At 32.5% G+C, this 13,670-nt stretch overlaps 1 protein-coding gene across 2 annotated transcripts in view; it reads right to left on the bottom strand.

Annotated features, from left to right (window-relative positions):
* Positions 1 to 3,692: 3,692 nt before the first annotated feature.
* The window catches only part of LOC126698262 (protein DOWNY MILDEW RESISTANCE 6), a 78,768-nt gene continuing 68,790 nt past the window's right edge, over positions 3,693 to 13,670 (bottom strand). Inside the window, exons 1-4 of one of the 2 annotated variants that reach the window (XM_050395370.1) lie at positions 12,276 to 12,605; positions 11,875 to 12,122; positions 4,912 to 5,236; positions 3,693 to 4,622 (exon numbers count right to left, since the gene is read on the bottom strand). In XM_050395370.1, coding sequence (XP_050251327.1) covers positions 4,380 to 4,622; positions 4,912 to 5,236; positions 11,875 to 12,122; positions 12,276 to 12,473 — 1,014 coding nt within the window. In that variant the 5' untranslated portion in view covers positions 12,474 to 12,605 and the 3' untranslated portion in view covers positions 3,693 to 4,379. Of the gene's footprint in view, positions 4,623 to 4,911; positions 5,237 to 11,874; positions 12,123 to 12,275; positions 12,606 to 13,670 lie in introns of those variants that run through there. The other variant, XM_050395371.1, reaches the window with a different exon arrangement.

Raw genomic sequence — 13,670 nt, forward strand, 5'->3', positions numbered from 1 at the left:
GAAAAGAAATACCTAATGATATTAAGCTTTTGACATTGCACTTTTGCTATGCCGAAGTATACATATGTCATTTTATAATTGATGGACAACAGTGGTGAGATGGTTATTTATGCATTTCTCTTAGGATTTTCTAGTCCTTCCCGTTAAAAAAAGTGATACGAGTGTTAAGTATAAGAGATTACTTGATCTTAATCATCACAAACATGAGCCACAAAACTCATTTGCTTAGTTGTGTATAGAAATGTTCATCTAAGTTATAAAAGATAGAAAGTTTAGAAAATTTTGTTTCAATGGCCATCCAAGGTACACAAGTACCAATGTACACAAAACACACACTGTTTTTGTATTTTTTGATTTTTCAATTTTTTTTTGTGAAAAAAAAAAAAAAAAAACAAAACAAAACAAACAAACAAAAACAAATTAAAGTATAAAACTAGACCGACTCAAAACAAGAAAGAAAACTCTACAAGTAATGCATACTCAAAAGAAGAGAGAGAGAAAGAAAAATAACAAAATCACTTAAATTCTTTTTCTTTCCACACCTTAGAAGAACCTTTCTGGTTGGCAAACCTTTGATTCAATGGTGAAGGTGAAGAATTGAAACCATTCAAGTTTAAAGGAAACATGAAGGCTTTAAGTAGATCTCCAAGAGGAGCAAAAGATGATAGAAACTGATTCTGGTTTCCTGATGAGATCATACTGTTACTCTATTGAGTGGCTAATCACTTATAGAAATTTGGTCAAGTATGTCTAGTTACTCCACAGTGTTGACAAAAATGCTGCTTCTTCTGTTTAGATTTTTTAGCATTTCCCTTTTTAGCCTTAGGGTTTTTAATTTCTTTCTTATCAATCTTAAGGGGTGCTCTTAAAATAGATTTACCCTTGTCTATGTTCTCACTAGCTAAAACTGTTTTCACATCATTGTTCTCAGATTCAACATTATTAGCAGGGGAAACAAAAACAGTAGTACTAGTAGAAGCAATACTAGGAGAAGAGAAATCATACTTTAAACCAGTTCGATCAAAAGCAGATTTTTGGAGGCTGAGCATCTCACCAAACTTCGCACTTGAAGTCCTTTCCAACTGAGATCTAACTTGGAACAACTCTGCCTCAAGCTTCTTGGCCTTTTCAGCCAAGAAATTGTTCTCAAATCTCAGTGCTCCAATGGTCTGATTAGTTTCATCAAACTTTGTGGAAAACTCTTTTCAATCAAGTTCCACATCACTCAGCTTCTTGGTGTCCAGCCTATATAGTTTCTCATGCTTCTTAGAAACCTTATACAATTTTTCATAGGCTATATAGATATTATCTTGATCGTCCATTTTCTCAAACTTAGAATCCACCAAGTCCTCTTCATCATCTACTGTTCCTAAGCCCGCATTAGTAGGATCAACTATAGTAGTGAAGGCATTCAAGATTCCCTCATCATCATTGTCATCTAAATCATCCTTAGGCTTGGTGTCACTCAAGGTAGCAGTAAGGGCCTTACTTTTCTTGATGGTCTTGAGATACGTTGGACACTCTTGTTTCATGTGTCCAAAACCTTGACAACCAAAATACTTAGGTCCGAAGGGAACAGAGTAGTGATCGCCATCCCTTTTGAACTGAGATGAACTGGACTGCTTGTGATCTTTGTCAAATCCTTTGGCATTGACATTCTTCATAAACTTTTTAAACTACCTTGTAATGTAGAATTTCATTTTAGAATCTTCATCGTTTGAAGACTCATCTGTGTTAGTGCTCTTGGCCTTCAGTACCATACTCTTACCCTTACTAGATTTCCCAATCCTTGTCAAACCCAACTCATAGGTCTGCAAATTGCCAACCAGCTCTGTCAAAGGAATTTTTTCAATATCCTTTGATTCCTCAGTCGTGATGATCTTAGCATGAAATCTCTCGAGTAGAGATCTAAGCACATTTCTAACAATCTTGGGTTCGAAAATGATTTCCCCAAGATTAAAGGTTGAGTTTACTATGTCCTTGAGCTTGACATAGAACTCATCGAATGACTCATCCTCCTCCATTTTGATCTCTTCAAAGCTAGTAGTAAGCCTCTGGAACTTTAAATCCTATAGCCTTGGTTCCTTTATAGGTTGTTTAGAGGATGGTCCATACTTCCTTTGTAATTTAAGTAAAAGATTTCTTCTTGAACTCCTCATTCGTGACTGCACTGAATAAGGCATTCAATGCTCTGCTGTTGAAGTTAGCCGCTTTAATCTTTGCATCATCCCAATCAGCCGGCGCTTCCTTAGACTTGGTCCAGCCTATCTCCACAGCTTGCCACACTTTTTCATCTAATAACTGCAAAAAAACTTTCATGCGTACTTTCCAGTATGCATAGTTAGTGCCATCAAATAAATGAGGAATAATTAAAAATTATCTTCTATCCATGACAATAAGGGTCAATGGATTACACAATAAAGATTAACCCTAATTAAAGTGTGTCTGCTCTGATATCACTTGATAGGCTAAGAATATATTGACCCCTTGTTATGAATTAACCAATTAATTAGCCAAGTTAATTAATTAATCCGATTAACATGCAATATGCGTGGTAACACAAACAAATCACCAACTAAGTTAATATACAGCAGAAAATAAAGTTGACACGGTGATTTGTTTACGAATGGGGAAAACCTCCAAGGCAAAAACCCCACCGAGTGATTTTAAGGTCACCACTCCCGAGAATCCACTATTATCACAACAAGCAGTTATAAGTAAATGAATCTCAGTACCTTATACCAACCTACAGTTGAACCTTTACCCTAATACCCAATTGGACTTGTTCTGTAATGACAATCTCTCTTTTTAATGCACTCTCAGTACGTGACTAACCAATTGATACACGGATTCAAGTACGTGACTAACTACCAACTTGAGAAGGATGTTGGCTGCAAAGTTCTTCAATTCATCAACACAATAAAGATCACGAAACTCCTTGGTTACAAAATCTTATGACGTACAAACGCAGCAACTTCTTCAAGAGAAAGATAAACTAGGGCATATGTCTCCGGCCACAATATGCTTGTGAAAAACTTTTGCATCAAACTGCACTCACTTGCATCAGCTATGATGGTCCTTAAAATAATCCTTCTATATGTTTAGGGTTGTGAGTAAAGAAAGTCTAAACATGTATACATGGATTGGTGTAAAATCAGATCTGAAAAACTGATTTTTGTAAATCTCGATAGATAGGTTATCTATCGAGCAGCTATCGAGCATCAGGCAAAAGCTACCTTTTAAACCTCGATAGATGCTATCTATCGAGCTAGTTGTCGAGTTTTAAAATCCAACACTTCTTCACTTGTTTCTTGGACAGACTTGATGACTTTAACACTTGGACTTGAAACCTTGTTCCTTGAAGTATTAAATACATCATAGATCTACCCAATTACAAGTAAAGTGTATTTTGTCAAAAGATTAACCAATTCTATATTGACATATGTTCCTAATATGATTCATTCCTAACATGATTCACACATATCCTTAAAAAAAAAAAAAAAAAAAAAAAAAAAAAAAAAAAAAAAAAAAAAAAAGGAAAGAAAGAAAGAAGGGAGAGAGATATCACAGCTTCATTGACAAAATCTAGTAGGATGGGAATAACATAGTGATAATACGCTACTGCTAGATATCAGAGCTACCTTATTGTAATGCAGCTTAACCCTTTTCTACTTTATATTACGCAACATAAGTGACAAGCGAAAAAACTTTCTTTCATACAATAACCATTTCATGAACAGCTAAAATTGTCTGACATAATACAACAATGGAGGGAAGTTCAACTTCACATAACATAACCTTATATAACTGCGTGCACCGACAATCAAACATACAGCAAAAGACAATTTAAAGGTTCATTTTATGCCTAAAAAAGTTAGAAAAATTCCCACTTACCATAACAGGCACAATGGACAGCCTTCTCCAGAGAATATGCATTGCCGCATATGAAATAGGGCAGAACCCCCATTATTCAACCAAGACTAGGGTGAATTATAGCCATGCTGCTATATATGGAGCTTGGGTCTAATAAATTGATGGCAGAGGGGGACCGTTTCAGCCATGCTGCTATTGGACTTTTCTTAACAAAATGATTACAGTAGCCCACAGAACTTCATTTGTAACATGAAAAACCCAATACGAGAAGAAAAAAATAGATGAAAACTACTAGAACAGCAACAACAACAGATTCACTAGTTGAGAACTTGGATAGACTTCTTGGTATCTTATTTGCTTGCTTGCTTAAAGGAGGTAGAAAATGGCTTTAAGCTAATAAGCAAAACTTAAAGCAAGCTTATTTGCTTAAAGCCATTTCCTAACTCACTTCAAAGAAAATAAGCAAATAAACTACAAAAATTTAAGACTATCCAAGCCAACACAGGCTAATTCTTGAATAAATCCAAACAGTTGTCTTTCTCCAAGTCCCTACTCCAAAACTTCTTGTAATACTCTGCGTATGTGTAACCCCTGTATACAGCTTCAGATCCATCATCTGTGAGTGAATTGGGGGCGCTGATTAATGCGTCGTCACATGGGCAGAGGAACGAAGCTATTGATAGCCTTGGTTTGTCAGCATTGACAATTGCTCGGTGCCAAACACTCTTATAAACCCCATTACTCAGTGCCTGCAATGATTCATTGTCATTTTTAAATCCTTGACAATAGAATGTGTTTCATAAAAATGACATAAGATATGCAAATTGATATGCATCTTATAGTATAAATTGTGATGAAAACCAACATGCTTCAAGCTTACTGTGCCATTTGAAATAAAATTATGTACTGTTGCAACCTGGCATCTATAATTTTAGTGAGTGATCTACTACAATTCCTTGCTCAATTTAACAAGTTGTATTTGTTTGTTTTGTAGCACCATTAACGATAAGGAAGTTTGTACAATCAGATTATCGTTACCTGTAACTGATCACCGAGGTTAATGACAAAAGCATTTGGGTGCGGATTGACAGCAACCCATTTGCCATCTTTGAGGACTTGAAGGCCAGCTACATGCAGGTCTTGAAGTAGAATTGTGAGGGCATTGGGGTCAGTATGCCCTGGCAATCCATAAGTCAGTTCTGGTTCCGGACATGGTGGGTAATAGTTTACAGCCATATGCTGTCCTTGTTCTCCCAAAACATTCTTTACGCAATCCTTTTCTAGGCCTAAGCTCTCTGATATCAATTCTTCTAATCTGTACCCAAGTTGTCGAACTTCCATGCAATAATTACTCACAATCTCCCTATTAAAGAGAATGTTACATACATTAGCTCTTTTATATTTTCTCTGCAAAATTTGCCTATTTTATCAAAGGAAAATTGGGAATTGGTGGATAACACACAAAAAGAATCATCTGCATCAAGAAGAATTGGACTCATTCTGTGACCTTCTGTTTATTTTTCTTATATATGACCAACTAATTATGTTACCATGAAATGAATACACTGGGTTCAAATCCTATGTTTGAATTATATGATCAATCAAAGCATGCCAAGACACCTCCAAGACTCATTTTACTTTGGACAAAATGCCCTCCAAACGTGATTTGCAAATGCATGCCATTGCAAGGTGATTACGGCATAGTTTCAGCACACCTGCATCTAAATACATTTTATTATGGTTTCATGGATGTGTTGGCAAAAATCCTAGAACCAGAATATGTCAAAATTATGTTGTGTCAGTATAATTGTGTCAAGGTTGAGTCCAGTTTATAACTGTTAAAAAATGATAAGGTTATGATCTACTCAATGATGGTTTGATGATCTTTTACTCATATGTTTTGCATTATAACAAACTTATGGGTCAAACTTGTTTCATTGGAAAGTAAGGTTCAGGGCCACTGCTATGGGAAGGCAAGCAAGGCACTTGCTAAGGTTGCAATAAAGATTTTAGCTGTACAAAGTTTTGTGTGTAAACTATCTTTTCATGTGATTTTTCTACAAGCATCCGTAGACAAAAGGATCGCCCCAAGACATCTCATGGAAATTGAGAACAATTCAAAGCAAATTGTTCTATTTCTCAATCTTTTTTACTTGCTCCAATGGAACCAAGGTTGAAAAGATTGAGAAAAATCAGTCATTCACAATTAATAATAAAGGATTCCTCAAAAGTTTAAGGATTAGTAATCCTTTAGATCACAAAAATGGCTTTTTCTTTGAAAATAATTTTTTTTACTGATTTTCCACTTCGTTATCAAATTGTTGTACTTGTTTATTGTTTAGATTTGATATATGTGATTTATATTTGCTTGTACATGGAACCGATGATAAACTTATGTAATCAATCAACAAACCACTTAGTTAACTAGGAGTCTAAACAGAATTTTTCACTTTCTCTAGCATAGAATGAATTATAAACAAATGGTATGTTCAACTGTTTCAAGCTAGCACCTTAAGTTGAGGGAGGAAGTTTTAAGTTACCATAGGCAACCTTTAATAGATTATTATGGCATACTGATGTAGTGATGTAGCCGTTTTGGGATTTATGTTATGTAGTAGGATACTAAAACCATAACATTTTAGTGCCTTTGCAACAGAGTAGCCATCTCAGTTTTTTTAGTCAAAACTAAACAAATGAAGCTTAAAAAAAAAAAAAAATTGAAATGCACTAGGCTAGCTTCTTGTTATTTAAAATTCATGAAAGCTCCAGTCATTCACCATTTTTTTTTTCATTCATTCTTTGCATAGACCGTCCAACATCTCTTTCTCTCTCTCTCAATTATTGTATACTTTCTCCATCTCATAATGGGTGAGTCCCACGCACTATGGGGCCAACTCCTTTGTGAGAGGGAAGAAGCATGCTCTCAAAGTATGCAATAACAACTCCTCGTTCTCTCTCTAAATACCGTTATCAAGAACCCAAGCACGAATCACATAGAATTGTGATTACGTTGCTAACGCTATTTTATTGTTGAGTTGAGTGAAGATATTGAATTTGGAGAAAGTCAAGTCAAAGTAAGAATTCTAAATGATCATAATATAGGTATTAAAAAATAAAAATAAAAAACCTCTAGTTAATCATGATTTGACAAAGGATCTCCCTAGGAGGCTAGGACAAAGAATGTTCTTAGAAAACACTACACTTATTCAACACTAATTGTTGAATGATCAAAATGATGATGAAAGCACTGACGTTCAATATTATTAAATAATAAAATCTTAAATTGTATCCAAAAAAAAAAAAAAATTCTTACATACTCAGTGACGAATTGATCCTCAACTTCTATCTCTAAATTATTAATAATAATGCCTCCAAAAAAAAAAAACTTATAATAATAATAATAATAATAATAATAAAAGAGAGAAAATTTTACCGTAAGTTACGCTCAAGTTTTATACCATGTCAAATCTATGAAATTTGCAACTGTTAACTTGGATTTTCTCTCTAAAAAAAAAAAAAAAAAACTTGGATTTGTTTTTTGTAGTACCATACCATTTGTGATAACTTAATGATTGTTTGACGAAAATGGGTGAATTAATACTTATACATAAATTCAACACTTATTCTCCCTTGGTTTATAATTTTTTTTTAAAAAAATCACTTATTCTTCGCCACTGATACTGGCACATGTTAAAATTGCGACAAAAGTAATTTTCACCAACTTTCCCTTTTATTAAACTTGAGATCTCATGTGACATGACTCACTTGATAATAAAAAGAAAATTTTGAGAAAGGGATAATAAAAAAATTTAAAAAACAGTAAACGAAACACTTTAATCAATACCATTATAATCTATATTTGTATGAAAATGTAAATTTAGGTAATAAAAAATTTGAATTCACCTTTAAAAATTTTATTATATTTTATAATATTTCGTGAAAGAGAAGAGGAATCTTATAGTTTTTTTGTTAATAAAATTTTCAATTACGAAAACAAAAGGTTTGTATTGATCTTTATTCTTTATGAGAAAACAAAAGATCTAACAAAATCATCCCAAGTTACAACATTTTATATATATATAATTTTGAAAAAGGTAAAACCAAAGAACGACAAAGGCAGGTAGGCACACAGGTCCACAATGTAAGTTGTCATTACCAATTTGGTCACAACATTATATATTTGATTTCACTTTCTTCCATATTGTTTGAGTATCCAATTAGGATACCTTTAATTTATTGATTTATTTTATTTAAAAAATGATTAAGTAAAATAAATTGCACTCTAAAGAGAGAAGGTCTTAAAAATTTGCATCTAATCAAATAAACTAAAAAATAAATCATACCAAACACATACAAAATCATATCAATTTGCTAAGATTATTGTAAAGAGTTTTATGACCCAATTTCATTATGAGTATCAAAGTCGATTCCCCCTTCCCCCATTTATTATAAGCATCAATTTACTTAGATCTTCATAAACTAAACTCCAAAAACCCTCATAAAAAATAGTTAACAAAAGAAAGAATATTAGAACAAGATCAAATTACTTATAATAGTGAAACTATTGACCCTAGAAACTAATAAATTATAAATTATTCACTCATTCATATGGACCATTTGTGTCATTCTCCTACAAATATAAGTAAATCATTAAAGATTTTAATAATCATCTGAACTGCATAGGGTTATAAAATGAAAATAATTAGTTTCTTAATAATTAAGAGGATTGGCATATCTTTCACAGTATTAAATAAGTTCTACTGAAAACCTACCTAGTAGGGTATTATTATTATATTATAAGCTTTTAATAAGAGTTTCAATGACATTACTTTATCTCATTCGAGACATTCTTGAATAAAATCAAGATTTGAATTTTCCTTTTTCTATTCCTATATACAGTAACAATGGCTGCTCGAACCAATTCAATCGGGAACCAATTACCAATCCGGTCCAATAAAAATCCTTAAAACTAATCAAAAACTGAAAATCATAACCAAAAACGTTCTTTGCTTGTACCAATTTTTAAAACCTTGGTAATAATTGAATTTTAAAAATATATATATATGTATATATAAAAATGTTAACCAGCACCGCTGGTGCTGGTTAAGTGTAGAAAATACAAAAAAAAAAAAAAAAAAAAAAAAAATGTCAAAAAAAAAATTCTAAACAATACCTACAAAATTGAAAAAATGACATGAATTACAAAAAAGACAGAAATTTTGTCAAAAAAAAGTAGAAGAATTTTGTAGTTAACGTGCACCGCACGTTAACACAACCCTACATATAACAAGTGTACAAAATATTTCTAGAAGAGGCTGAGTTGCCTCCATGCAAAGGAACAATATTTAATTGGATTGGCGGTCAATGGAAGTTAAAGGAATACTGGATCACACCTCAATAATCAATCACAAACCGTGTGATTCGGCTTTTATGACATCAACACGGCATTTCTCGCTTATGTCAGCAGGAAAATTCTGGCAAAATTAAATATATATAGGTCCAACTTTCACCCAGAAACATGTACACAATATTCAATGGCCATGATATCAGCACTGTACCATCCAAGTAGCGTCATCACCGTTCAATCAGTAGAAAGAGAAAAAGTAAGAGGAAAAAGTCTTTCAATTACATATTTAATTCCTTGGCCCATGTGACCACGCTATCACACATAAACAAAAAGTCTCCATTAACTGCGCCTAAAGCTATGTGCCCCCACTCTTCAATGATCTGACTGAGTCAAGTCAACCAATAACAATGGGCTTAAACTAGTCCTTTTTCCAGGGTTTACCCTCTAATCCGCAATTAGGGTTAACCGACTAATAATTAGTTGTTCTCGGAATTCATTATGAATGTGAAAGAAAGAAATATCATGTTATCGTATTTCAAAAATATCTAGAGTTTATCTTACAACTTACCGTACTACTTATTAAACATACGTACCAAAAATACTGTGACGTTATATTTTTTGTTTTTTACATTAATGGTAAATTATAGTGATACTGATTAAATTTATGGTGAGATGTAGAATCTAATAATTGTCCTACAACACGAAGCACTAGGGTATTGTAGTGGAATCCGAATCCGTGTTTGTTGCGTAGAGATTTTGTTTACATTAATTAAGAAGTCAATTAATTGCTTGTTTTTGTAAATAATTATATCCTTTCTCATGAAAGATCAGTCACCGACCCACAGGATGACAGCCAATCTGGTCCAATGAAATGGAATCCTCTAGGAATTGTTCTCTGTCACATAAATCTGATAATTTTAAAAACATATGTAACTTTTAGCCGAATTATGTGGAATCCACTAAGTTTATGCTTTTTTTTTTTTTTTTTTTCTTTTTTTGCCGTAGTAAATTGACTAAAATTTTCACAGACGAAATAAATGACTTTCTTTTGTAAGAAGAATCAAAATTTGAATCTCTCTTCACATTGTTGTAATTATAAAGTTACAAAATAAACATATTTACATATGGGAAAAGTTAACAATTTTCTAAAGCATCGATTTAAGATACACTTGTTATAGAAAAAGAAATAAATAATTTTTTTTATGACTTTTTATATTTTTTATAAAAAAAATGTGTCGAAATTTTACTAAAATTATTTATTAACAATTAATTTAAAATCACCCTTAACATGGCCATTTATTTATATATTGATGATGTTTTAGATTAAACAAAACTATGTTTTGATAAGCTAACAAAACACTTTAGCTTTTTTTTTTTTTTTTTTTTTTGGGAAAGAGCTAGTTTCTAATTTATATGTGCCCTTGTGTTGTTACTTTCGTTCACATGAAATCAGAGATTTTAATTACAAGTTGATTTTTTATTTTAAACTTGTAATGTTTCTACTTATTACAAACAACCATTACAAAAGACAATGTATCTTAAAAAGGCACGTCTGTGACTTGTAGCATTGCAAAAGAGACAAATCGACTTGACCAACGGTTGCTAAAATATGGTCATTCTTTTATAATTTGTGTTTGTATTTGCACATGTGACTACTGGTGTGGCACGTCGCAATATATGCTTGGGTACCAGCATAGGGGATCGCGCCTAGGCACATGGTGATGTTATTAAATTCTTATTTTTTTTCCTTCATTTTTTTTAAAAGAAAAATATTCCATAAAAAAAGGAGGGAAATTTGAATCCAGATTATCATTCACGAAATAATATAGAAACTTCCATTGAATCATAACCTTTTTTTTTTTTTTTTTTTTAGAAAGTCCATTGAATCATAACCTTGATTAGATATTGTCGTCATGTCAACTATATTATAACATGTTGTCTTCAACAAATGGATTGAAATCTACTACATGACGAAGAAAATTGCAAAGTCCCTAGCTCTCATATAGTTTCGAGGGAAGTTATGATGATACATATTTGTTTGAGTGAACTGTGAAGGAAGAAGAAAGAAAAGGAATGGATTATATGGCATCAAAACTTTTCTATGGTGAAAAGCATGAATGCAAACGGAAAGTCCAAGCACTTGCATGCACAAATGAAGCTCGATGTTAATGCAAATACCTAGTAAGATTATGGTACATAATCTCTTTAGGAACTATCTCATAAAATTGAGGGTTTTGTGATAATTCAGCATTTAAAAACTTAAAATTGGTGACATATGATGTCAATCATGGAGAAGACAAAAAAATATTCAAGAGAATCATATAAAATATATGTATATTGTTAGTGAAACCGTTTTTCAGTTATTCAGTTATTTCAGTTATTCTGATTTCTCGTGCAGTTAACTATGTTAACTATAACTTTTTGTTAACGTGGGTGTCCAGAACTAGAAGCTTAAGTTTTAAATACAATTTTTTATTATGATATGTATTTGTTTAATAATAAATATGATAGAATGATTAATCCCAAAAACAAAAAATGGATTTTTAAGGGACCAAAAGAACTTTATTTTGTCACTAAAATAATATTAATATTCATACTTCAAAAAAATAAAAAATAAAATAAAATTTGAGAGAGAGAGGAGAAAAAGTACTTACTTGAAATCAGGAGGATTGGAAGGCCACTCAGCCACATATTTGTCCAAAGGATAACAATGAAGTCTAAGATAGTCTCTCCAATTGTGAACTTTTTCCTTTTTCACATTAAAACTTGTAGAAAGTCTCATTGTCTTTGATGGATCATCTGAGTACAACTTCAACTTCTCTTCCACAGGTAGGCTAAAGAACTCAGTGGCTACTTGTAACATTTTTTCTACTGCCTCCAAAGACACACCATGATTGGTCACCTAGTTATATGTCAAAGGAGAAAAATGACAAATTAGCTATATATATATGTGGATGAGAGAGTAAAAAGTGAGTGACTTGCATATGTAATATACTAGTATGTAATTTATGAGAGAGTAAAAGTGAGTGAGTTGAATATGCTAATATGTGTGTACCTGAAAGAAGCCATAGGATTTGCAGGCCTCTGCAATTTGTTTGACAACTTGGGATCTATCCTTTAAACCCAAGTCAATGACAGGAACATCATCACAAGCAGAGACTTCAGATAGGCGGGGTCGGTCTGATTCTGGCCTGATATAACTTTCCGGCAAGTTTAAGTATTGAACTCCGGTGGATAATACCTTGGTGTCCATGTATTGGAAACAAGACAAAAGCAATGGGAAAAATTAATTAATTGGGTTCACAGATACCTATCTGCTTAGGTTTCTGAAGTTTCCTGGAAGTTGAGAACTTCTGCATACTAGTTACTCTACTCTGCCTCATGCTGCTTATTTATATAAATATAAATACGAAAATATATATATATATATATATATAAAGATATAGGTTCAAATTACACTTGATGTAACTTTACAAAAATTACACATTTTGTGAACCATTGATTACTGTTAATCTAAGGGTAAAAAAACACTCATAGTAATGTCATTATTACTTCCTAGAAATTAGTAATTTAGACATTAACTTTACTTATCTTATTAAAAGAAAAAACTTTTTTTTTTTCCACATCATCGTCTTCTTCCTCGTCCTTTTTGCACCATACTTTCAGGCCTCCACCATTCATAAAATTCTCAAGATTAAATTGTAAATGCAAGCTATCTTTATTTTGATTTAATAAACATGATTACCATTTTGCAAATTCATTTATTATGGAGGAAGTATCGTTTTGCCATTACTTAACCACTGTATATGGTTTGAAAAAAGGAGAAATTTTTTTTCGTTCATTTAAGTTTTGGCAGTAACCTTGAATAAAATTTGTCATGAGGGTTTTAAAATAATTAGTCTCAACAATCGATCTCTACTTAAAACTCAAAAAGAAATCTAAAGCAGAATTTTAGCTAACTCGCAGCCCTGAAGATGTTAAAATGCCTCCAGTGCGCGTGTACATCCACCAAATCCACTTGGACCACTTCACGCTGGTAGGCTAGTCGGAGAGACGATTCTCAAAGTGAAAACTAAAGGTATTATTATTAGAAGATTGACTACTAACATCGCTGATCAGTAGCACCACCACCTCTCCAAGAGTGACCGAAATATGAGTTTCATTTTATCAAAGACCACCCCCATGCTTCTAATCGCATCATTATGGCATCTCCCGCTTCTAATTACTTCATTTCTCAAAATTAAAGATCAAAATAAATCACAACACCTAGCGACTCCTATAGAACAAGCCAAATATGTTTCCCAAAAACAAAATACCAAACCAAATGATAGGAAGTGTACTCAAGGATAGCAGATACTAGAAATAAATACATTCAATGAGGAACCAATTATTACTTTTTAGCATTGATCAGGCTATTAAACTTCAAACCCAAGGAAATTGAAAAAGTATC

Source organism: Quercus robur, chromosome 9 (genome assembly GCF_932294415.1).
Source record: "Quercus robur chromosome 9, dhQueRobu3.1, whole genome shotgun sequence".
NCBI lineage: Eukaryota > Viridiplantae > Streptophyta > Magnoliopsida > Fagales > Fagaceae > Quercus > Quercus robur.